Raw genomic sequence first — 25334 nt, 5'->3', positions numbered from 1 at the left:
GCCCAGCCCCGGGCTCTGCGCCGCTGCCCCGGCCCGGCCCAGCCGCCGCCGGCCCCTCAGCGCCCGCCGCTCGCACCGCTGGCCCAGCCCGGCCCGGCCCCGCTACCCGGCGGTCCGCTCTCCCGGCGGCACCTCAGCCCTTGGGCAGCGGCGAGAGCCGCGGGGAGGTTTGAGCCACGCCGGCTGCCGTACACCGGGAGGTGCAACCGCCCGCTTCCGCGCAGGACGGCGGGACGGCTCCGGCCGCGCCATGGAGCCCCCGCTGCCTGCCGCCCTCCTCCTCCTCCTCCTTCCCTTACTGCTCGTCCCCTTGGCGCTCCTGGCGAGGGGGCGCCGCGGCCGGCGGACGCCTCCCCTCAGGCTCCTGGTGGTGGCCGGCTCCGGTGAGTAGGGGTTGCCGCCAGCGGGAGCGGGTTGCGCCGCAGAGCGCCTGCGGCCGGCACCAGGAACTACGGCTCCCGTCATGCAGCGCGGAGCGAGGGACAGCGCGGCGTTCCCCGGCGTGTCCTGGTGCATGCCGGGAGTTGTAGTCGCGGTGGCGGGCGGGAAGAGTACCGCGCTGAGGGGAGGCCCGCCCGCCGGCCGCCGCGTGTCAGGAGCCGCCGCCGGGGTGCCCGCCGCGGCTGTTCCCGGACCCACCCGGTCCGGGTCGGGACCCTTCGAGGCCGCCTCCTGTCTTTGGGTTTTTTAGTTCTTGAATTGAGTAATTGTTAAGCTTCATCTTTATTTGGGACATTTTCACCTGTATCTATGTCTGACAGTTTGGTTTCTGAACCTTCCCTTCAGACAGCACACGCATTTCATCGAAGTCATTAACGAATACATTGACTAAAACTGATGCAGGACAGACCTATGCAGCTGTTTGGTCTTCTCACGGAAAATTATTGATGGCGATTCAGAGCAAGGCTTTCCAAAGATCAGTACACCCCTTACATACGTGACATTTTGTAATAATTTGACCCAAACCACGTTTCTGTGGTTTACTTAGGAGAGTCTCAGTGCGTCTGTTAGAGGCAGTACTGTTGTCCAAGCATGTCACCCCACAGCAAGGGGATACACACACATCTGCTACTCCTTGTGACTTCCCCAAAGTTGCAGGGCAATTAATTTGCCCACAAAAAATAGGCTACCTTGAAAATTTGCAGTTGACAAATCCAGGCAAGCTTTGATTTCACCACCTCAGTGCCCCTGTGGTTTTTGCACACTAATTGAGTAATAATCCTAGGATCTTTCTGCAATCTGAGTTCGACTGGCAGTTTTATAATTTTTCAGGTCATCTTTGCTTCCACCAGCACTGGAAATGCACTTGTTTTCCTTCAGTCCTTTGGAATCTAGTTTGTACATATTAAAAAAATACATTCACTATACATAAGCTTACCAGGTGAAGTAATTCATAAGTCAGTTAAGATTCATACAATGTTCAAGCCTATTCTTCAAGACTTTTTTGAAATAGGAATCTTCTGCTCTTCTGTGAATACTCAGATGATTGCATTAAATTTTGTGAAAGCTTCGACAAACCATCACTCATGAGAAAATCCCTCCAAACATGTTTGAAAAATATGGCATTAAATACTATGGAAAAGTGGCAAACTGTCATGTCTAATGCAGCAGCATAGCTCTCACTGCTTGTCAGTTGTTTGCCAGCTAGGAGTGCTTAACTTGTATAGCAAAGGTCTCTTAGGAGGCTAATGGCACTGGACAGCAGGAGGTAGTAGGAATATATTTAGTTTACTATTTTGGTCTGCAACTTCCAGCAGAGTGAAAAGTAACACATCCAGTAAATGCTTATGCACATACTTATGGGTGGAGTTTGACGTTAAGCCCATTCAGCCCAACAGATAAAAGGTGAGCCGGCTCCACTTTACCTACGCACACAATCTTCCCTCTCCCCTCTTCCACTGTTACAGGTATTCCTGTGACTCTGGTTCAGGAAACTGAACTGACAAAAAAAAAAAAATAATGCTGCTCCCAAAAACCACAATAAGTACACCCTCCCCTTCTCTCGTGTTTAGTGCCAAGTTAACAAATTGAACAAAGCGACCTTGCAGTTAGAAGGTTGTCAACACCCGTTCAAGGGCAGTGGTTAAAGGACTTGGCTGGAGCTGGACTGTTTCTTCTGTAAGCCCTCAGCTTTTACACTGGCATAGCTGCAGAGTGAAATTGCTGCCTGCTTGATTTCAGTATTATGAGCTGAGATAGTGCAGCCCCTGCTCTTGCAGGTCATAGGACTGAACACTGGGTAGGGTCAGTGGGAGGTACGCTTCCACGGCACAGCTCTGAGCCAGGTCTTGTCCAGCTTCGTTTTGACCGTTGCACCGTGATATGGCTTTTGAGTATGGACTACAGTATAACTCTTTGCCCGCTTGTTTTTGCATCATGTACAGGACGTTAAACACAAATGTCGTACTTCTCTGTGATCCTGGTTCAATCCCATTTAACTGAAAAAAGTCCAGCAATACAGCTTCAGTGGGAGCTGAATTGTCTTCATGTTACTTAAACAGTCTCAACTATCCTTTAGTTGAATCCTCTACTCTCAGAAGAGTGTCACTGATAATATTAGTACTAATAAGTTTTAAAAGGAAAAGTGACTGATTCAGCTGACAAAATTGAAAGTTACAAAATTTTTCATATATGAACTGCAGTTTATTTTGTTTTTACAGGTGGGCACACAACAGAAATCCTGAGGTTACTTAGCTGTTTGTCAGAGTCATACTCTCCTAGACATTATATTTTTGCAGACTCAGACAAGATGAGTGAAGCTAAAATACGGTCTTTTGAACAAAAAAGGGCTGAAACATTCTCCAGTTCACAGGTAACTTGTTAAATACGCTCGTGTAAGATAAAATAATCTTAACATGACATTCTATTTCAAGGCAATTTGAAGGTGGTTCTTTAAAAGGATATTCTTAAGATTAGCGGGTGCTTTTGATTTTTTAGGTATTGATAATCAATTGCACTAACATTCAGCTAAAGGTGCCATTCTGTACCTACTGTTTTTTACATTTCTAAAAGTGAACTAAATAAACACTATTAATTAATGCTGTACTAGAGAGACACTGAAAATGCAAAGTAAATATACCTAAAAATAGCAAATGCTATTCTTGCTACCAGTTTTCACTACCACCTTCCTTACTTTCTCTTAAAATGGTCTTTAGCTCCTGTTAACATGTTAATCCATTTAAGGCAATGAGGGAACATAATTGTAGTGAAGTGACCGTACAAAGAAGGCTATCTCTTGCTCAAGAAAAGCATGCTGAAAATAAATCTCTTTTAATTTTGTAAAGCGGCTAGCCATTGAAGTGTTATTTATAGCTATAAAAATATTGGGGCAGAAATATGGTGGGGTTTTTTTCTTTTATTTTTTAGTTTGGCATTTCCCTCAGTGACATAATGTATTTTTTTGAAAGAAATTGTATCTAAAGATGTTTTATCTAAGAAAACCTTAATTGAAATTGTATTATTTTTGTGTGTTTCTAGACGGTGTTTTGGTTGGATTGTAAAATTGAACATTAGTTACACACATTTAAAAAGTATGCAACACCTCTTAATGTCAGATAGTTTTCTGGTTGGTGATCTGAGCAAATGCTGAGCTCTTAAACATCATGAAATTTTATCTTTTTATCACGTTTGCTTGCTTTGAGCTAGTTTGCTGTATGACTAACAGACAGCAGTATGACTCTTTGGTGACTTAAAGTGTGATCTGATGTCCAGTGAAATTAGTAGAAAGATTATATTTTTATTTAGCAATTGGAATAAGTACAAGGGAAATGAACATTCTGACTACAAAAATCTTAGTCCTTTTGAGCAAGTAGTACAACACACAGTAAATTAATTATTTACATGGTATTGATTTCATATGGTGCACGTCTGATATTTCCTTTGTTTTCAGTAGCACTACTGGGACAAAAGATTGTAGGACTCGGTACCAATGATTTTCAGAATAAACCCTTTTAATGTAAAGGAACTGCTGCTAAGGTGAGCAACAGGCTCACTTAGGAAAGACATTTTTAAGTTTGTTTACCCCACTTTCACCTTAGAAGATGAAGGTTCCTTGCCTACCACAAGCTGCTGAATCAAGTGGGGATGACTTAGTTTAAAATTGAGCGTGGCAGTCTCTTCTCTCATTGTGCACCAAGGATGAAAGTTCAGTAAAGTGACCAGAGGTATTTCCTGTCCAGAGAAATCTTGTTTGGTAATTAGTCATTCACACAGTCACACTCACTTATCTGAAAAATGTCCAATCCTAAACTATTAAATTTCTTAAAAATACATATTTTGAGCGTTAAAGGATTATGCAATTTTGCACTAGTTCACTTAGTTTTGCTAAGCAGCTTCCCTTTCATACCCCCTCCAACTGCTAACAGATCATGTAGTTATATTTTCCTTCAACACTGAAAGCCAGAGGAACATTTTTGGCTGCATCTGAGTTTGCTGTCTGGATAACAGATGCTCATTTTCCTTTGGCCATTCTTTTTCCCCTGAGCAAAAATATTTGGAGTGAAAATGGAAGATAAATTTTAGAAAGTAAAGGTCACGTGCCTATAACATATATTTGCTAACTCTCAGAGTGTGCTTTCAAGTAGTACGTGTTTTGGCACTGGGGATACTGGAGATCATCAAGCATTTAAAAATCATGTGTTAGTAGCTTCTTGCAGCTTTGAATAAATTAAAGGGAAAAGTCTGAATGCTTCAACCCATGGTCATTCCCTTCCTCATCTTGTCAAGGAAGTAAATTTTTCCAGAACTAAGGACTGGACAGAAGACAGATTACAATAATGACCTAAGAGAAAAATCAGTGTACAGGTTTAACAAATTCCAATGTAAAAAACCACAAATATAAGCCATTTCTCTTTTTCATCTGTGGTCTAGCCCAGTTCTAAAAGCTACAGTATTCAGGGAGGAGGAAAGGAAGCCACAAGGAGCATCTTGCTTACAAGAAGCAAAATGCTGCACCTCTACCCACTAAGTGTCTTGAGAAAAAAAAAAAAAGCCTCCTATGAAAAGTCTCTGGTCCTGCTATCACTTGCCTCTTTGTTCTCTGTTGCCCCCAGCCTGTAACCACCCACAACTATTCTACATGGATGCCCCCAGAGCTGTTACTCAGGGAACCTTCTGTGCTCAGCACAGAGGAACCTGCTTCAGCTCCTGCTGACCTACTCTAGCAGGAGAAAGACGGCTTAGATTTGTTGACTGAAGAACATGAATTCTTCACTGGATCGTATACCCCCATTTGTCATGCCTGAGATGAGCAACCAGATTAACTAACCTTTACATAATGCTCATCAGACCACATGTTCTTTTCCATTTTATGTTTCATGAGAGATATCATGCTAAGAAATCTTGTTCCTCAGCAGAAAAAAGAACTACGTAAACCCAGTTGCTTTGTAAGCATTGCAGTATATTCAGTTGAGCATATTATAACAACTCACAGCAGTGGCAATTTTCCACCTACTTTTCCTTGCATGCTTGCAAAACGACAATATTAACTAGGTAAAGGACTACATCACTGGTTTTGAAATTGCAATACCCAGTCAGCCATTATAGAATTGCCAGTTTGGAATATTAGTCTTCAAATAACAAAAAGGTTTCTGACTCTGCTAAAGATGTAAGGAAAAATAAATACAACAGTGTGACACTGGAATAGTAACAGTACTCCATCAGATGAGAGGCTGGGATTGCAGAAACATCTGGCAGTGGCTTTTAAACAAACAAACAAACAAATCTGTTCTTGATTCTGAGCTTAATATTTAAGTGTTGATTGACCTGTGGGCTGAAGTCCTAACATATGACATAGACACTGGTGTGCAAAGTTTCAAGCATGTTTTTTGAAGAACATAGATAAAATCAGTTTGATCTTTACTTGAATTCTACAGGTAAATTTCTACTTTGATACTGTTTGGGGTCCCTGCCAAGTTTTGCTGAAATCAGGTTTTTTATGATGAAGAAAATCACATACGTTTTTTTGGCAAATATTGTTTAACACCATTTTTAGAGCGAAGGGAGCATCCTGAATAGTTCCACTGAAACCTGATCTGCCTAAAACTACCTTATCATACACATATTTCTTGAAGGACTGAATACTACGCAAGGGTCTAAACTCCACTTAGGACATTGCTTTTTATCACCTGATCTCTTCCAAAGCTTTAAGAAATAGAGAGGTAGTGATAACCAGAATCCTATTGAATGGGGAGCAGGGGGCATGTTTATTTTTCCATATTCTGTTGTCAGACTAATGCAATCAGAGTTTCAACACCTGCAAATAAAACATAAAACAACCAGTTTGTAACATCTGTTAATGTGATGCCTGCCAGCATCACTACAATTGAAGAACCTTATCACAATGAAACAGGCTAATTTCAGTGAAGATAATTAACTTAATATTCTGCATTTATAAGTGAGGTAGGTTTTTTTTTATTCTTTCCACCTTATATATTAAAAAAACCACAGTTATTGCTATTCAAGACTGATTTGTAGTTTGTATTTACTGTACAGCTATTGGCAACATAATCTTTCCTGGTCACAAATCACCAGGGCTAAGCTATACCATTGCTAATTGTCACATTTGAAGTAACTGGGCAATTTTCAGTATTTATAATGATATTTAGAGTCTCTCACTCCCAGTACAAGTTCTGCCAGGTGGTAGTGATCTGGTGTCCCATATGAAGCGAGATAGCGACCGTTGTCGAGATCTAAACAATGTCAATGCCAATGAACAGTGCACTGCAGCCATTATATCTGTCTTTCACTTAAACAGTCAAAAATTTCACTGGCATCAGACTGCCTTCTGATGTAGCAATAATTCTTAGGTGTAGTTCTCTGCATCAAGGTAAGAGCCATCTGCAAAGAGTGCAGGAAGCCCAACTACTGTTAACTGCGTACAGTGTTCAGAGACTAATAAAACATGGATGTTTTCAGTTTATGTGACACGGTTTACACACAGTGAACAATCTCTGTTTTTTCCTACGGAAAGAACAAAGAAAATTAATTTCTTAAACTTATTTTTTATTTAACGATAAGATGTTCTTGTTTCTTTATGCAAATATTTTGCATTTTGAATATGCCCCTTGCATATCTTTTGAATACTCTTTGAATACTCGTTTAAAGGATAGTTATATTTGCTGTTACATTTTTAATAGTATGCACTGGACATTAACTGAGAAAAGTTGTTACATTTTCTGTAGTGTAAATCCACAAAGAATTTAAACAGCCAAGAGACAGAAGAGTCATCATGTTTGGATTCTATCTAATCAGACCTAGACTTGTGTATCGGTGACCACGAGGTGGGGCACTACGTTAACATACTGCGGGTGAAGCTGCTCCAGACGAATTGTTTATTCAGTTAGGAATGTTTTAAAGTAAAATTAGAAGAGATGAAAAAAATAGATATATAGTTCTAGTATTTCGTTTTACTTTATTGCCAGGAGCGCTAGGCACGACACTGAACAAGGCATCGAAGAGGAGGTTTCATACCCAAACATTTCCGAACTAGATTTTAAAAAAAAAAAAAAAAAAAAAAAAGTTGGCACAGACAGATCTAATAACTCTATAGAAGGAGCAACAACATTCTTAGAAAAATAACAATTCAGCTTATCGTGCTCTCTTCCAGTTCACCCTTCATCGCATTCCCAGAAGCCGTGAGGTTAGACAATCTTGGACCTCCTCTGCGGTAACAACCCTGTACTCCATACTGTATTCTCTTCCTTTGACCTACAAACTGAAACCAGATTTGGTAGGTAAAGTAAATTTTAATTTATTGAGAACTTGCTAATCTGCATCATAAAAGCATTTGGAATATCAAGACATTGCAGACTCTATCTCATATGTATGCTTAGATTTACAGTTCAGGAAAAGTATTTTTAAATGTAAAATTAAAGCTGAAAGAGATATAGCAGCAATACACCAAGAAAGAGAGAACGGATTGCACTGCTGGTGAATTAAAGTAGCAAATACTAGTTTCCCCTCTCAAAGTTTGCAGGTAACATCAGAGAGCGTGTCACTCCCTTGTTAATGCTGGTAGAGCTAGCACAAACAAGGTTACAGGTTCTTGATAATATCTCTTCAGGATTGCAACAGCACGAAGTGTGCCTGAAAGCCTGGTTATCCTGTTGGCTGGTCTTGCTCCTGAAATGGTATGACCAGTCTGGAACAGGCAGGTTCAGACCAGCAGAAATATATACAGATTAAGTTCTTGTGCTTACATGGACTTCTCAGCTACATGCATATTTATTTAGTCTTTGGCTGACTGACATTAATTATCTCATCTAATGACAAAAACCATCACTGCTGAAGTGGCAACTCCTTGGCACTTTAGTAACTTTTTCAAGCTGTTCACAAAACTGCACTCTCATGCTAATTACAACATGTATTTAAAAATATTCCACACACTTAATCACATCAGAAGCATTCAGGGTTGTCAGATTATAGAACTAAAATAGAGATATCTGATCAATAAAGTTTTGTGTTAATGCAAGACTCAAAAGGTAGTGCACTGGACTCCCAGGTTTAAGTTCTACAATTCTTTAAGAGAAATTTTGGTTAAAGCTGGCTTTTTGCTAGAGTTCTTGTCATCTTAACTAAGGAGTCAGTTATCCAAACTTGAGTTTTTAAAAAAAGCATTATTTTAGCAGAATTTCAAATTAATGTTTATGGGTTTTTAAATATTTTAATGAAACCTGTAAAAACCTGTGTAGTTGCAAGATATTCTTCATAATTTAGTAGCAGCATATATACACCCACAGAGGATGTTTGTAAGCAGACTTATTTTTAGCTCTCACTGTGAACCGTATGGCTAATTCTAAAGAGGCTCATATATATTCGTGATATCTTGAATGTTTAGAGAAGCTGCTGTGAATAATTTGATCTCATTGGCTTCAATAGTACTGGTCAGTTCCTATCAGATCAAAAGCTACTTGCTGGAGTTTTCAGAGCAGTTTAGCATGCAGAACAACAGAAGTAGCTTTTTGTAGTTCTTGTTTTTCAAGCCTATTCTGAAAACCGGAGATAAAGTTGGGAGGGAGGAGGAGATGGCACACTATTCTTTTTATAGTGATTTTAATTTGGAGGGGAAATAGTAGAGGGATGTTTACATGAACCAGACATCTTAGAGCAAGCATGAGTAACAATTAGAAATCACTTTGCTACATCACTGGTTTCGGTTCATGTATATACTTTTTTTTTTTTTAACTTATTATTGCAAAAGAAATTGACTGGAAAAATCTCACTGTGTAGCTTAATATGTTACTAAAAGTATCAACAGGACACATCACAAGAGAAGAGCAGGAAGTTACTAATCTAATTCCATGGTTTAGCTGTTGGCAAGAAGAATTTAAAGTGACAGTGGGATTTACACATAAAATTATTAGAAACAGTGTTGGAGTTGATAAACTGTGATAAGCTGTCAAAAGCCTAATGCTTTTGAAAAACACTTGTCCTTGTAAAATTAAGGATACATTTTAGGAAGGCCTTTAAGCTCTTTGTAGTGTTTAAGGGAACCACTGACTCAAAATGCTATCCAAGGAGTTTGGATAATCCATGATTAGAGAAGGGCTGAAGGGGAGAGAGTTCCCAAATATTTTTTTGCCAGGTACCATCATCAGCCACAGTAGCAGCTGATACTGCCACTGACAGAAGCATCTCTGGCGTTATGCCAAATCTTATAGCACTTGAAAGCTGCTTGCATACTACTACTTGTATGCATATCTTAGTTTAAGAATTCGGTAAAATATAGTAAGTCAGAGAGCTGTAAAGATTTTAGAACATTTATCAGAGTGATTCAGGGATTAAAATGCCTCACATTGCCAGTGAAAAGATACTGCGTGGTATGTGAAGCAACTGGTAATATTTAATTGCCTTTAAAAGAAAATGTTCATGGTGAATTGCAACTCTTGGCAAAATGTAATGCTTAGTAGTTCAAAGAACTAGAAAGGGTGGGACAAATGCTGGCCTTTACAGGACTCATCTATAACTTTTGGCATGGAAATCAACACCCAAGTTTAGAAACAAGCACAGTATTACATCATGATGAGAGCTTCATATTTTTAAACAGTAGAGCTTATGGGTACTGTACATTTTCAGTCTAGGCAACTGTTTTTGTTTAACTGCAGGAGGGGAAGACAACTTTGAATTGCTTCTAAGTCATTTGTACATATGAGTGGTCCCCAAATCCTTACACTCGCTTGTCAGAAACATATCCATGTTTGAAGGAACAACTGAAGTCTTCTCCAGACATCCAAAAGCTAAAGAAAAGCAAAAATGCTGGAGTTTTCAAGGAATGCAGGACAGGAGAAGTACTGCAAAGGGAGCCTGAAACTATTAGGTGCACAAAGGCAAGATTTGGAGCAGATAGGCTTAGGTTGGCATAACTAGCATACCTGTGGAGCCAAAATAGCTGTAAAGGGGAAACAGCAAACCTAGCTGCACAGGAGTTACTTTATATGTGCTTATTTACATGAGCACTGTATCCCCTTTGTATCTCACACTGATCTTCTGGCAAAGCTTCTTGGTTTACTTTGCATGAGAAAGCAGTTCCATCTAACCCTTCTTCAAGATAGTGAGTTCAGAACAGAACTGAACAACTTCCAGGAGACCTTTGCTGTCTTGCAGGACTTGACCCACACTTGAAATGGGCCCCCAGAGAGTTCAAGAAATGTAAAAGTTAGCTTAGTTGTTCTGTTTGAGATCATCCCTAAGAGGCCCATTTCTGAGTTACAAACATCTGCGCTCTGCAAAGTTAAGTCCCTTTAGAGATATTAAACCAAATAACAAAATTAAGATGTCAGACGTGATGATCGGCTTGTGTTCCTATAGCCAAGAATTATAGAAATATACGTGTCAGAATGTTTTGCAGGCACTGGGCAGTTTTTATAACATGTCAACCTTAGATAGGCTTCCTATGCAGAGGCCTAAAATTCCGGGAAAGCAAGGCTTGTGCCAGCACACTCTGCCTACACCTTCCTTCCCCCAGAAAAGCTTTTAAAACCATGCATCAGTAGCAGCCAGATTTAATATGCAGTCATAGCCTCAAAGACTGCAAATTCCTACCATGAAAACAGGCAGCTGGTCAGAGAAGAGAGACTTTTGATTGCCTTCATTGAGAGAAAGGCTGAGAAGAAACATAAAACCAGTATAAAATGTTAGAAGATCTACCATCTAGGGAAAGATGCAAATCCTTCTTAGACAGTTACAGAAAATTAGACAAGCTGCACAGAGATTTTTCCCCAAAGACAGAGAAAATTACTGAATCTTACATAGATTATTTGATGTCCAAGAAGGCATAAACTAATGTTACAGCTTTGCTATAATGTGCTTGAAGTCAGTCAGTCAGTAGGTACAAGTTCAGAGGAAACCAGTCTTTAGTTCTCTAGTTGCTTACAGAACTATTGTCCTTGTTGTCTCTGGGCCAATTTGCTAGCCCTGAAACGAGGTCTGCAGGTGATCTAGCCCTTTGGCTGGGTCATGATTATTCCAGTCATCCTGGCATACCCGAAATTCAAACTGAAAACAAAGGATACACATGCAGCACACAGCAGAAAGCTGTACAGAGATTGCATCCAGTCCTTGTTTTCAGCCATAGATGGGCTATGTAATTGGGTCAGCGATTTGTTCTCCTTTAATGTAATTAAATTTCACCTAGAATTGTGCAGGAATGCTGCGTAAAATTCCATTCATTAGTGGATTGTGCATCCTGGACCCTTAGGACCAGGCTTTTTTTGCTTTTCTGTGGACGCTTCTCAGCAGTTCCTACTGCCTCAGTGCTCTACAGAGCCAGAGACAAACAGATATTTTCAGATCACTGCTATTTGGAAAAGCCTGTGTTAAATCAGGCAAAGAAGGCAGTCCTTCCACATTAGGGCCTCCTTCCCATGGGAAGTCTGTATTAAGAAGTTTACATTTGCACAGCAAGTACAACAAGCTCTGCTGTCTCCCTCCCCACCAGCTGTCAGCTGAATGGGTCTCTCCTTTTTAAACTTCTCTCTAGAAGCCTGAAACCTGCACAGCTCATTATGCTTCTAGCAGTCTACCGATTCTTTTGTGACTGCACATCCCATCACACATGCCTGGTCCCCCAACTGCTTAAATTCACTACAACAAGCTTCTAGAGTTGTTACAGAAGCGTTCACACAGTAAGCTGTATGAAAGGAGATCATTATTTCATTTAGCTAGGACTTTCCATTCTTTGTGCCCTGCCCAAAATGTCTTAAGTTCATAACACTTTAACAAATCACTATGACAAATAATAAGTTATTGTCTCCTATGTCACAGTTCTTATTAGAACTTTGTGGAAAGCTACAAAATCTGGGTGGAGCATTTTTTCCTCTATTCACTTCGTAACAAGTGAACTTTTTATCATGCAGTATTAAGACTATTTATCTCGTGCATTCTTTTGTACACTGAATCTTTCCCCACTATTTTTAATTCTTTTGAACCAGATTGATTTTACAGTATGTCTGATCTACTGTTGTTCTTCTGGGATCAAAACAGTCACAAAAGGCAAGAGTAAGAACATCGTATTAAGACCATCAGTGATACAAATTGTGTGGTCTAAAAAGAAAACAAGTTAAGCCATCCACATTTGTGCTTAACTTCTCGGTGTTAATGAAAATGAGTCTTATTCACCCTTCCTCTACCTTGTGTGCTGTGTACAGCTACCCTGCAGCCACGAAATAGAATTACCCTCTGCTGAGCACAGATAAACGTCTAAAGCTATTTAAATCAGTTAGTCTAAGGCTAGGTTGTAGTTCTGCTCTTTCTGTGACTGCCAATTAGACATGCCTATAGTCACTACATTTCAGAGGGAAGATAGGAGTAGCAGTAAAGATGAACTGAGATCTTAGCTTAGATTTAAGCAGAGTTTAAACTAAAGACAGATCAGTCTTAACTCAGGTTCATTATGAACTTAATGAACACCCTGGTCACACTTCCACATATGTTATAAAGCATGGTTTCAAGTAAACAGTCTCGCTAAAACTGACCACTGAACCAGGCCACTGGTATGCAGATACAGATTGCTAACACTTCTAGGTTTTGCATTGTAAAGACATTTCAGGCAGGTATTTGATGCGTATTCTTGCTATACCAACTGCAGTGATTAGGCAGTAGCCTCAAAGATGTTTATATACATATAAAATATCAGGTTTAGCTAACCTAAAATACGGCTTTCAAGTTCTAGTTAAAAGAATGCTTAACTAATGAAAGACACTGATATCTGCAGTTAAAGGCTCATTTTAGGCCACTATTAGTAATATGTATGATTATATTTAACAGTCTTTGGATTTAATTTCTCCTTTCCTTTTGAGTAGAAGGAGGCTACTATAATAAGCAGTACTTTTTGATATCAGGAGATAAGCCCTTATTTTTAAATAGGCTCTAAAAGGGTAGATAGTATTTCTCATGGTGCTCTGACCAAGAGACTTTAGTCAGGTTCAGACTCAACCAAGGTGACACTTAGAACAACAGCTTGCTGAAAGACAGCTAGTACCTAGCGTTTGTAGCTACAGATGTAGTTTGTTAACTACAATTTCATTTACTTGGCAAAAGCCTTTTACTGAATTGTTTTATGACCAACTTTTTCATCCACATGAAGTCAAATTTCCTTTACTTCCTACTGATTTATCAGCACCAATAAGCCACAGACCCACTCCATGGTAGTGTAGGTAGGGAGTTAGTTTATTCTCCAGTCTGCATCTGCCTTGGTAGTCTTGTTCTTTTTTAACCAACCTTCTATCCATCTCCCACAGTTTCTCACAAGACTCACTGGTGCCACTATTTCTTGACACAAACTTCTGGCAGAGATCATGATGTTTGGTTGGTCCCACTGACAGTCTGGGTGTTAATTTAATGTTGTAATAACCAACACTAACATTCTGACAGACTTGAGCATTAGTACCACTTTCACACCTGTCATTTATTATTCTTTTCAATTGATTGGTTCTATGTTTCTCATTTTACATTTGGCAGCTAGGCTGGGGAGTATGCTGAGCTCACATGTCCCATTCTGCTTCCACATACCTGCAAAAGCATCATACATACTGATGGAAATTGCCATTCCAAAGACCTTTTAATCCCAATGACAGACCTGCCACCTTTCACCTGAAATACAGGGGCAGTTAAGTAGGGTGCCTAAGGTTAGCTTCATCAAAAAAAAAAGTCAAGCCTGCATGTTTCTTTATGTGTCCGAATCTAGATTCTCAAACTTTTCTTACTAAGCTGTTGCCTAACTTCTGAGGCTCTTAATGACCCCAGTTATCGTTCCTTTCATCAGTAAAGGCCCTAGGCATAGCCAGAAACAGACCTGAGCTGTTTAAGTCTTTACAGTGTCAAATAGCCACATGCACAGCCGAACTCCTGAGCTCTGCTGAGATCCAGAAACCAGGAGCTTCCCTCACTACTTTGCATGTGGATGCTGATCCAGATCACATCAGCTGGGCCCCTTCCCTTGTCTCTTGCCCCTGAGAACACTGGACTGATAACTCTGGGTCAAGCCACTAAGCACCTAGAAGGCAGAAGTGACAAGGCCTAGTGCTGTTACAATTAAATCCTGTTGTTAAAGCTAGTTCCTAGTGGTTTTGTGGAACCTCTCCATTTCTCCCATAAAAAAAAAAAAATCCACTAGGTAGGATTTTTATCTCTCTCTCCCCAAGCTTTTTATAAAGTGAGAGCTGGAGAAACAAGGGACTTGTTGGTGCTTCCCAATATTTTTCATTCTAAGATTAAAATAATACTCAGAAAAAAGTAGTGCACATTAGAAACCCAACCGCACAGTATGCTAATTTAAGTCCTTGCTCTTCTACTTCTCTCTTCCCCATTCTGGCATTCACTGATCTTATTTATCCTAGTTAGGTAATCTGCCTGTAGGACCACACAAGTCTCTGCTTGTTTTGAAGAGCACCTTGCCTCCTGTGTGTATTGTATGATAATAACCACAGGAACCATACCAACAAGGTGCACAGAAGTGGACTAGAAAGGTTTTCACAGCAACGCTACAAGCTATAGGTGCTGACCAACCTGAGCACAAGTTGTTGCTATAGAATGCTATAACTATCTTTTTGCACCCCTGATGATTCAAGTGATTTAGAGAACAGAAGATGAAAGTGTACTCAGGTATAATTCAATTCTACCTTAATTACCTGATTTACATCAGACTACACATCTAGATTTTTTTTGTTCTAGCCTGCATTCTGCAGGTACATTCAAAGAGCAAATAGGGTGTGAAATTTTAGCTGGTTTTATTTTCAGGTTGTGGAGGGAAGTGAACTGGATAAGATCTTCACTATTAAAAAAAAAAAAAAAAAAAAAGCCAGTAGGTAGCTTAATGACCTTTATAATGTTCAAACAGAACCTGAAATTCTTCTTTTTCCCCACCAATAGCAATAATAAGGAATTGTTGGAGAAGGTTCCTGCTTTTTTTTAAACCTTAAAAAAAAAAATATTAAAAATTCTAAGCTAGTTTTCCTCGAGGTTCAAAACCTGAATTTTGAGACATGCTAAAGAGCTAGACTAGCAAAAGCTTTAACAAGGACACTCCCTCCCACATGCTTAAGTATTTGAGCTAAGGAGAAATCCCTTTCTCTCAAATTCTCAGATTTCTCTTCTTTTTATGATTACCAGGTAGATTTATATTCCCTAGAAGAGATCTTATTTCTATCACAACTGCATTACCTTCATATAGATGAGCAACATATCTCTTGAAACCTTTTAGAGTTACTCATTTATGAAAAGAAGTAGCAATTTTTCTCCCTTTGCCATCCAGGCTTAAGTTGCCATCAAAATTACTAGCAGAAATTGATTCTTAATGGATATGGCCTGCTATGTCTGAACATATTAAAAAATAATTCTATTCAAAAGAAAATAGCACATACATTTTATCTTATTCTCAGAGTATGTTACTGAATCAAAACACATGCTAATAAGAACAACACTTTTCATACCTGGAGATCTTCACTGAGAAGGATATACAGGAATCTTGATGCATCCTCTGTGAGGAGTAAATTATTGTTTTCCTGGTGTTAAAGTAGAAAATACTGATGTGAGAGAAAGTAAATGCTGTGCCCCAAATCCTGTGGTGAGTCCACAGTGGAGCTGTGAGTACAACCCTGGTTTCTTGACTCTCCATGCTTACATCTTGGTCATGAGCTCATAAGGTAAATATATTTACAATTAAAATTTGAGGTATTTGTTCACTGGTGCTTTTGTTAGCTTAATTTCACAGTTAGAGCTTCTCCAATATTAAGAGAGCTGGTCCCACAACTGCAGGGCTGTAACACTTGCACTTGTGTTTCCCACAGACTTGCGGGCTATTCAGGATACACTGAGCAGTCAGATGAACTGGGTCCTTGGGAATCACAGGATGGGAAATGGGAACAGCTGAGACCGAGAGGCCAGGCTACAGGTGCCTTTGTAGGTAGCACTCAGTACTTCTGCAGGTGAAGGAAAAAAGCGTTCAGATGGAGACTTCACCTTACAGGGCATTAGTGTGAAGTCTTCAAAACAGTAAGGTAATACTAAAAACAAGCAAGGACTGATGAGCTCATGAAATGCTGTAATTTACATAGCAGAATACAAATTAATTAATTGCAGACTCTCTCTTCTTGTGCCACAGAAACAAACAACCTTCCCCCAGCAAAAAAAACCCACACAAAGAAAAACATTTGTTATTACACTGAAATCATAAAAGGCAATAAAATCCTCAAATGTCAAAACCCCTAGCTCCTCCCTGATGAATGCAGGAGCCCAAAACTAGCCCTGACATAAAAATGAGGATGTTACTATGTTTTTTCTTTTAGTTTTCCTTTCAGTGTCCAAGGACCTCTACTCAGCTTTCACTAAATGTGCCTATTCAGGTTCCCTGTCACTGGAATCATTCTCTGCTCCATTTCTCTTGTTTCTGAAAGATCCTTTAGGTTATTCTATGGTCAGATTTGTAGTTTCGTGAAGGCAGCTTTCTTTGTGTCGAGACAGCGTCTTCTGCCCCCTGTTAGTTTTCTGTATTTGTATGTCATTGACTTGTGTTTATTGTTACTTCTACTACCTTTGTGAAAGGTTTATTATTTTTGTCTGCCATTGTTTCTAGAATTTCTCAAAGCTGATTTTTGTAAGGTTTCCATGTATTGTAACTTGCTATGGCACTTCATTTTTTTCTTATTATGCAAGTCCAGCAACCAACAACAGAACATTTGGGCGTCTGTCATCAACTAAGAACATGCAATGAAAACAAAAATACATAACACAGATTACAATCCCTTTAGCTGCTTTCTCTAATTGGTGCACTTCCTTGCTGACCTTTGAAAACTCATTCCAAAGCCTGAATTCGCTTTGCCTAGCAAGGTGGAAACTTGTCAAACTTGGTCCAAATCAAGGAACTTTCTGCTGAAAATACCTTTGGCTGAGGAGTTTTGTCAGATCTGTAGATGGTCTAAGTTGTTCATCAGAGCTGAGCAAGATTGGTTTATGCTCCTCCTTTCTCTTGATAGAGGAATTAAGGGATTTGTTTGGGGGTTTTTTTGTTTTTTAAATGAAGTCTTATTTGCAAACAGGCAAGCTTTTTTTTCTTAAGTCTCTTCTATGAGGGTATGGCAGTATGGGCATGTTTTAAAATTCCCTTTTCATCTGTGCTAACTTCTTTTCAATTGTAACGCAAACTGGTTTCCCACTTCCTCTCTTCCATGCTTCCTTCTTTTTTTATCCCCTTTCCTTTTCCCTTGCCTTCCTTAAAATATCAGGAACAGCTATTCAAATTTCCTTGGCTTTTCTGACAAACCTCAAAGATATCTTCTGGGCTTTCATATATCAACAGGCTGAACAGTTAGTTTTTGCTCCCAAATGTTAAATAGCCATTGAAATGAAGTATTTATCAACAAAAGCTGAGTTTTAGCAGTCCAGCAAAGACACAAACAAAATAAAATTATTAATAAATTACTGCTTTTAGGCCCAGACTTGTTCCTGAGAAACAGAAAATACCTAATTGGTTTTTTTTTTTACATTTTTTAAAAAGTAGGTCTGTTTACTTGCATAGATATACAAAGCTCAGGCAATTAATGCAGCTTGGATCAGTTTTGTATCACTCTACTTGCCTTTGCCTCTTTTAGTAGTTCTTTATCACCACCACCTATTCCCTTATTCTTACCTCCAGTTGTTTAGCCCTGTGGGGAAGGGAGCATCACCAGGACTAAGGAGGCCTGAGCAATGTCCTAAACACACTCCAGGAGGTAGCTCTGTAGCTGGCAAGCAGCACAGTCTTCAGTTCACCCGTGTGCATCACCCTACAGCTGTAATCAGCACTCCCACACCATAGGCCTGCCAAGCCCCAGAAAGCTAGGCAGTTTTTCTGCTCTTGTCCAGGTGGCAAAGGCCAATCTCTTTGGAAGTCATTAAGGAGAACAGCAGGTGTTGACAGTTTCTTATGCAAAGCAAATCTCACATTAATTTTCCACTTTCTGCTAAGTTTAGGGGGACTTATGTTGTCCTCCCTTTGATTGCTGTAATTTGGGAACATAAGCAGTACTCAAATACTTGTTCATTAAAGATATAGAGCAAATGCACATTTACATATTTATGAGAAAAACTGCAAGTTTTCTGCTTTACTCATTTTTGTTTTAACTAGTGGCCTGACATTTAATCCCAGTGAAGCTGTGAGCTATGCTTTCAGTGTTTTAGCTGGTAAATGTCACTCTGCTACAGTGCTGCATTCACCAACTCTAAAGCAGCTTTTATCAGCAGTGGTGCCATGTGCCAGTGTTCCCAGTGTGCCAGACTGCTGGCTTAGCTTGTTTTCTTTCAACAGCTGTAGAAAATATCTGAAACAGAAAGGCAAGAACTATTCCATTTTTACATGAAAGTGATTAATATGAAATTAGATTTAGAGAGAGAGTTGCTAAGTATAAATGTTGTATTCCGATCCTTTACTTTTAAACCTCCATTAATATACAGATTGGTTAGTTTATCGTACTGTTTAGAAGTCTGGTTACATTGAATTGGTAGAGGATTTTAGTATGTAGGGTTTAGTATATAGGCCTAGCTGTGAAGCCAGGCAGCCAGTGAGCCATTTTAACACTTTTAGCTGGACATTTCTTTGCATTAGAGGCGAATGTAAATGGTGTAAAGAGACCTGCAGCACTGGCTTCTGGAACGATCCCTTACAGCTTGTTGGCAGCAAAGTCGGATAGCCCAGTGACCAAGAAAGTCCTTGGGCGGTTGCAGCTCAAGAGGTCACAAAGGTGACACAAAGATTGTCTTTGGCCCCTTCTTTCCCCCTTTGTGCTGCCTTACCAAGGAAGGCTGAACCAAATAAACCAGAGATCTTCAGAGACATATCTCATGCAATGCAAATAATCTACAAGCAGCCTTGTAGCTAACGTAAATAGATATTGGGAAACGTTTACCCTGAATAGCCGGTTGACCTTGAGAGGCCCTGGTTCTTTCTTGCCCAATAGATGCCTGCTTCTTCTCCACAGCATACTGATGATTGCCATTGGATTCCCTGAGACATACTTGTATTCTGCTGGAGGGGAAAAACAAAAGCCTTGGTCTTTTCAAGGTGGAAGACATCAATCATTCTCCAAAATTTCCTTTTGAGCGGTGTTTTGAAATTCAGTAGTAGGACAGCTCACCTTCTCTTATATGTTTAAGGAAGGCTGTAGATGATTCAGTTCCTTTCCACCATCAACAAGTTCGTATACTGGCAGGAGCCAAACAGCAGCATTTCTGGCTTATAGATTCCACAACAGTTCTTCTTTATAACGTGCATACTTGTTTTCTCAGAATTTTCCCTTGTATCCCTTGAGGAGTGTATGATGTTGGATTCCAGGCAGCAGGAGTGCTGGTCTCTCTTCTTACGGACAGTGTGAGAGGGAGTAAGTAGGACTGGTCAGACCAGATTTTTGGAGGGGAATTGCCACTCCAACATGTGAGCAACTGCAGCAGTTCTAGGTACGACATGTCTCTAGACACGCACTGAAGGTTAACTGAAGGTTAATTTTTAATGATCAGAAAGGTTGATTAATAGTTCTAACTTACAGATCACAACCCCAAATTCAGATAGGGATCTATTTGTCTGTTGGCTTCAGCAGGTTTATACCAGAGTCTTTTCAGGAGACAATTCCTAAATCCAAGCATTTGAGAATAGGAACATCTATAGTCAGAGTATTTTATGGGCATTTTGCATACAGAGATCCTACAGAGCCTCATCTGCTTTGTCTTGTTTGAACCGGTATGTGTGGAAGGGGAAAGAGCAGAAGACTTGAGTTACGATCAGATCATGTTTTTTTAGAGATGCCTAGTCCATAATTTTCCTGATCCTTTTTCTCGCATTCAAGTACTTTTCTATGAATCAAAGGGCATCTGAGAAGCAGCTTACAAGTTATAAACAGTCAGTAGAAGGTATAAATTGAGTGCATCATATCAAAACCTGAATATAGTAAAGGTATTTTATTATGATTGTAATTTTGATTATTGCTTTTCTGTTTTGCGCCTCAGCAAAGTAATAACAGCAACTTAGCGTGGCCTTTAGAGCTACATATAGATTCATAAATAGACCCATTTACTATTATTTCATTACATCATCTTTTGTGAGTACATTTCGTTTGGAATTCATTCTAGCATTTACTTTTGTGTGTGCATCTACGCACAAGAATACCAAATACTAAAAAGACTGGAGCTGCTAGCCAAGTTTAATAAAGGGGGGAAGCAGGATGAAGTGTATGGCACAGTGGCTTGATAAAGACCATGACTGTAATAACTCAGCTTTTTATAAAACCTGTTCTACCATTCTCAACTTCTTGGCTGAGAAGAATGTTAGGATGTCTACCTGACATAAATCATATCTGCGATTGGTAATTTTTGTGTCAGAGTGTGGAAAATAAGGGACCGATGTGAAACGCTCTCCTTGCTTTAGGCAACTGGGTTGGGCTTTCGTAGTAGATGGAGGCTAAAAGAGTGCAGAGCCAGTACGAGTCCAGAAGGAAGACAGGTGGAAGGGCGCCTGGGAATAGGAACGCAGAGGGAGATGAATACCAGCGATCACAAAGAAAACCAGGGAAGAGAGGATGGGTGGGAGACATCTCAGAGGGCTGGGCGGAGTACAGAGAAACGTTGAAATGGACGACGCTGAGGAAAGGCCAGGGGAGAGGACTGTAATGCAACAGAAAAAGGCCTTAGGGAGCAATGAAGATGAGACAATATTTGTACTGCAGGTAGCTCAACTCAAGGAAAGGGAAAGTGGAGTTTCTGTTCAGCAGTGGTGCATGTTTTTATCTGTTCGCTTAAAGCTGAATTTTGAATCTGAAATTAGTAGTCAGACTGAATATTCAACTCACAAAAAAAAGTAGAGAATAACTTTTTTGGACTGTTTTGGTGCTTCTTATGCACTTGTTTGAAACAGACCAGATTCTGCAGCAGAGACCCTGGGGGGTTTTGCCTGCAAACACAGGAGAACACTTCAAGTTGTTTCCTATGCCTGTGTTTACACTACAGTAACAAATGTTATTATAAATAGAGATACCTAAACATGCCTTAATTTAGGTATCGGTAGCCATGTACCAGTAGCACAACCAACAACAGTGCAAATTAATCAAACTTGTCAAGAAATAGCGCAAAATGCCTGGTTTAGGCCACAGGTATGGAAAAGTTTCTTTCAAGTGCTAAAAGGCAGCATGTGTGGTTGGTTTATGGCCTTGCTTGCCAAGCCAAATGTATAAAAAACAGATCTTCATTCTCAGCAGATTGTAGAGTAGGTTTTAAAGTTCCAGCATGGATTTACTTGAAATCAGGTTCAGCAGGAGGTCTGAAACCATAGTATATTACTCTGATTTCAGAAGTCTAGTATGCAAAGTTGGTGTGTTCAGCTTCTTAGCTATATAACTGCTAATATAAGAGAATTATACTCTTGCAATTTTCTTATACCAGTATTTGTGGCTGTTGATACCCTAAAATGTCAAGATTAAAACAGTATACAGCACGTTGCTTGTAAGGGTCTTTCAGAAAACATCAGCAAGTCTTGCATGAATAAATAGTTCCGTTAAGATCAACAATAAAATCAGAATAATTTTGCATACAGTATTACATTCTGTTCGTTCTGATAAGAAAACACTGCATTACTGTCATCACGTCCCCAAGCTAGATTTCCGGGGCCATCTTAAAGGCAAAGGAAAGCATAAGTGAGATAGTTTGGAGCTCAGTAGCACCAAAGCTGCTGCTGCTTTTAACCGAGGCAATGTGCTGTTAGCCAGTTTATCTGTGGGATCTTGCCACAAAGCAGGGAAGGGAACATTCTGAAATCTTTGCTACAGCCCTGAAACAGAAACTCTGATTTTTTTTTTTTCCCCCACCAACATAATATCTTTCACAAGCTGGTGAACTTGGAACAAAAAAATGTGAGTTCATAGGATATAGGGCCATGGTTTTATAAAAGAACTCTTTATTTCCACATAACCCCCAACTGTGCAGAAGAGTGCTGATTACATGGTAGTAGTTAAATTTAGTAAGAAATTCCTTGCCTGAAATCAATTTTGATACCCAAGTAGTGTGCCTAATATACCCTGGTTTAAACGTTTTACTTTTAAGCAATCTGTTTTTCAGTTTACCAATGTCTAAAATTGAAAGACCACTTTCTTTTACTGTTAACATTTATAAGTGAACTTGCGATCCTCTGCTACAAGGACATGACATGTATTTACCAAAACACCTCCCTTCTGTATGCTTGTTTCTCTGTACTAGTGTTTATTAAAAGAAAAAAAAAAAAATCCGGTCATGCATATCAGCTAGTAGATTCCGATGAAGGTCCTAATTCATCAGCACATTTTTGCTGAACTCTTAAGTGTTTTGCTGACTTAAGCTGAAGTTCAAGAGGTTTATAACTGGATCCCAGGTTTAGTAATCCTAATTAAACTTCTTTGGCCTTATTATGCCTTAATCTGTGCACAAATCTCATGATTGATACAACACAAAGCTGTGACTGAGATTGGAAGCTGTTTTAGTTATATACCCATGAGTCAAGGAATTCTGCTTCCTTCATAGAAATAAACTGTGCCATCTCAGAGCCCTTCTCCTCCTCCTTGACATGTAAAGAAAGATGATCTTTTTTGGCAGCTACTTTGAAATAATGTCTTTTGTTTGCCCCATCCCCCCTCTTTTTTTTTTTTTTTTTTCATATTCACTTGCCTCCTCTGTTTTTTAAAATATCTTTGGAAATAATTTTTTTGTAAATGTAATGTTATATGAATATACACGTTAATTCTTTACTGTATGAAAAAAAAACACGTTTTACTTTTCTAAAATGTTTCATCTCTTTTAGATATTGTGCAATGGACCAGGAACATGTGTTCCTGTCTGTATATCTGCTCTTCTTCTTGGGCTTCTAGGAATAAAGAGAGCAATCATTGTGTACGTAGAGAGCATCTGCCGTGTGGAAACTTTATCCCTGTCTGGAAAGATTCTTTACTACTTTTCAGATTACTTCATCGTTCAGTGGCCTGATCTAAAGGAAAAATATCCCAAGTCAGTATATCTTGGTCGAATAGTGTAACAACAGAAGACAGGCTTTACCTAAAATAAACTCTGCAAGCTCCTCACTGAAGAAATGCATTCATGTAGCAATTTATTTTCAAGGATTCCTGTTAAGAAGTTAGGCTGGTACTGGACAAGGAGACAACAATAAAGATATCTCTACATTTAAGTACCTTTTCATGTATTTATTGCCATCCTGTAGGTCTGTTCACCAATACCCCATAATGGCCTTGAGTCTATGCTGTCTGTGTTTTCATCTAGTTTTCCCGCGATGTGAATGGCAATTTTTGTCTACAAATAAATATGGGAATTTGTATGAATTGTAACATTTCCTGTAAGGAAACTTTGTGTAGTTTTCTAAATTGTAAGAAACAAAGTCTTGTTCTAGCACAACAGAATTTATTTCCTGCATGCTAGCAGTGAAGTCCCTTGTGAATCCTTAGAGTATAAAGGAAACAGTTATATTAAGTTGGCTTCATGACAGTTTGTACTCCACAGTCTTCCAAAACCCCCAAAGCATTAAACCAGTATCATTTTTCCTCTGGGCTTGTCAAAGCTGTCCTTATAATCTGTAGTGCACCTTTTGAAAATTGTTGCTCACTTCTTAAGATAAATAAAAAGGTGACAAGTGTCATGCTACAGGCACAGTACTTACAGATTTAAGAAGTACTTTCTTCAAAGCTTACGTGCAAAAACCCTAGCAGGTTTACATCACAGAGAGCAAACTGTCACTTGGGAAAATTGAACTGGTTCAGGCTCTAAAATATAGAAAAGAAAAAAAAAAGTTACTATCAGTAATAGGGGAAGGAACGGAGTTTCCCTCTCTTTTCCTGATACAGTGAATTTGACTTTCAGTATATCCTGTTTTCTCATTTTAAGCACCTTACTTTCAGCAGTACAATATGCACTTAAGATTTTGTCATGGAAAATAGTATTCTGTACATTGGAACAACTTTTAAAAGGTATTTTGTTGGCACCAAGTGTGTGAAAGTCTACTTTAGCATTTCACATTCATCTGGCAAAACGTAATTCTACGCACTGTTCCACCTATAAAGCAATATAAACACATCTGTCATCTGTACGCACACAGAGCTATGTGTCTGGCTACAGAAACATATACAAAGAAGAAAGCTCAAAGAAAAGTAGAAACGCTTTACAAACTGCACAGCCTGACTCTGGTGAAGCCAAAAGCAGCTCCTGACGCTGCCGCAGGAGGAGACTCGCTCTCTGAAGCCTTTTCCTCGGCGTCGGATGTCAAAACCTTGCAGGAGCTACTCTGGTAGGGAATGGGGGGGTGGAATTTAGCTGAACAGAAACGGTGGTTCCTGCTGTTAGGAAACAAGGGTCTAGAGGAATAGTCTGCTTTATGCAGAAAATCATTAGAAATCATCAGAAAACATTATGCAGAAAATTACTGTCATGATGTTGCGAGGCCTTGTGGGGAAGCCAGCCGTTATAACCTGTCCAACAGGCTTAATAATCCTCAGCCTAAGTAGAGTCCCTTGATGTGGTCACATGTGAGTTCAGAACAGAGAGTTTTTGTGGTTGTTAACCTAGATTATGTCTGACATTAAAGAGCAGTTAATAGGTTAAGACTATGTGGGAAGGACTCTCTGTGCAGTACATACTCAGGTCCTTGAAAATGACCTGGCTGAAGTAAATCTGGTGTGTGCAAGGGCTTTTTTCCCCTGAACTGGAGTGAGGACTATCTTATCAGTTGCAGATAGTTCGGTAAATTGGAGATACACTGGATTTTATTATGGCTAATGAGAGTTTATTTTAGATTATTGCTCTCTGCGCTGAATCTTGCTTTGAATCTTGCTTTCTGTTTTGCAAGA

At 39.5% G+C, this 25334-nt stretch overlaps 1 protein-coding gene across 1 annotated transcript; it reads left to right on the top strand.

Annotated features, from left to right (window-relative positions):
- Positions 1-232: 232 nt before the first annotated feature.
- Positions 233-23515, top strand: ALG14 (ALG14 UDP-N-acetylglucosaminyltransferase subunit; the record flags this gene model as incomplete). The annotated part of the gene is made up of 4 exons (XM_082311664.1): positions 233-383; positions 2661-2812; positions 7607-7729; positions 23285-23515. The coding sequence occupies exons 1-4, from the start codon at positions 251-253 to the stop codon at positions 23513-23515; spliced, it is 639 nt and encodes a 212-aa protein (XP_082167790.1). The 5' UTR covers positions 233-250.
- Between the last annotated feature and the right edge of the window lie 1819 nt (positions 23516-25334).

The sequence above is a fragment of the Platalea leucorodia genome (genome assembly GCF_965183815.1).
Source record: "Platalea leucorodia genome assembly, chromosome: 5".
In the NCBI taxonomy this organism is placed as follows: Eukaryota; Metazoa; Chordata; class Aves; order Pelecaniformes; family Threskiornithidae; genus Platalea; species Platalea leucorodia.
The sequence above is the reverse complement of the archived record's forward strand: the minus strand, read 5'-3'. Positions and strand labels throughout refer to the sequence as shown.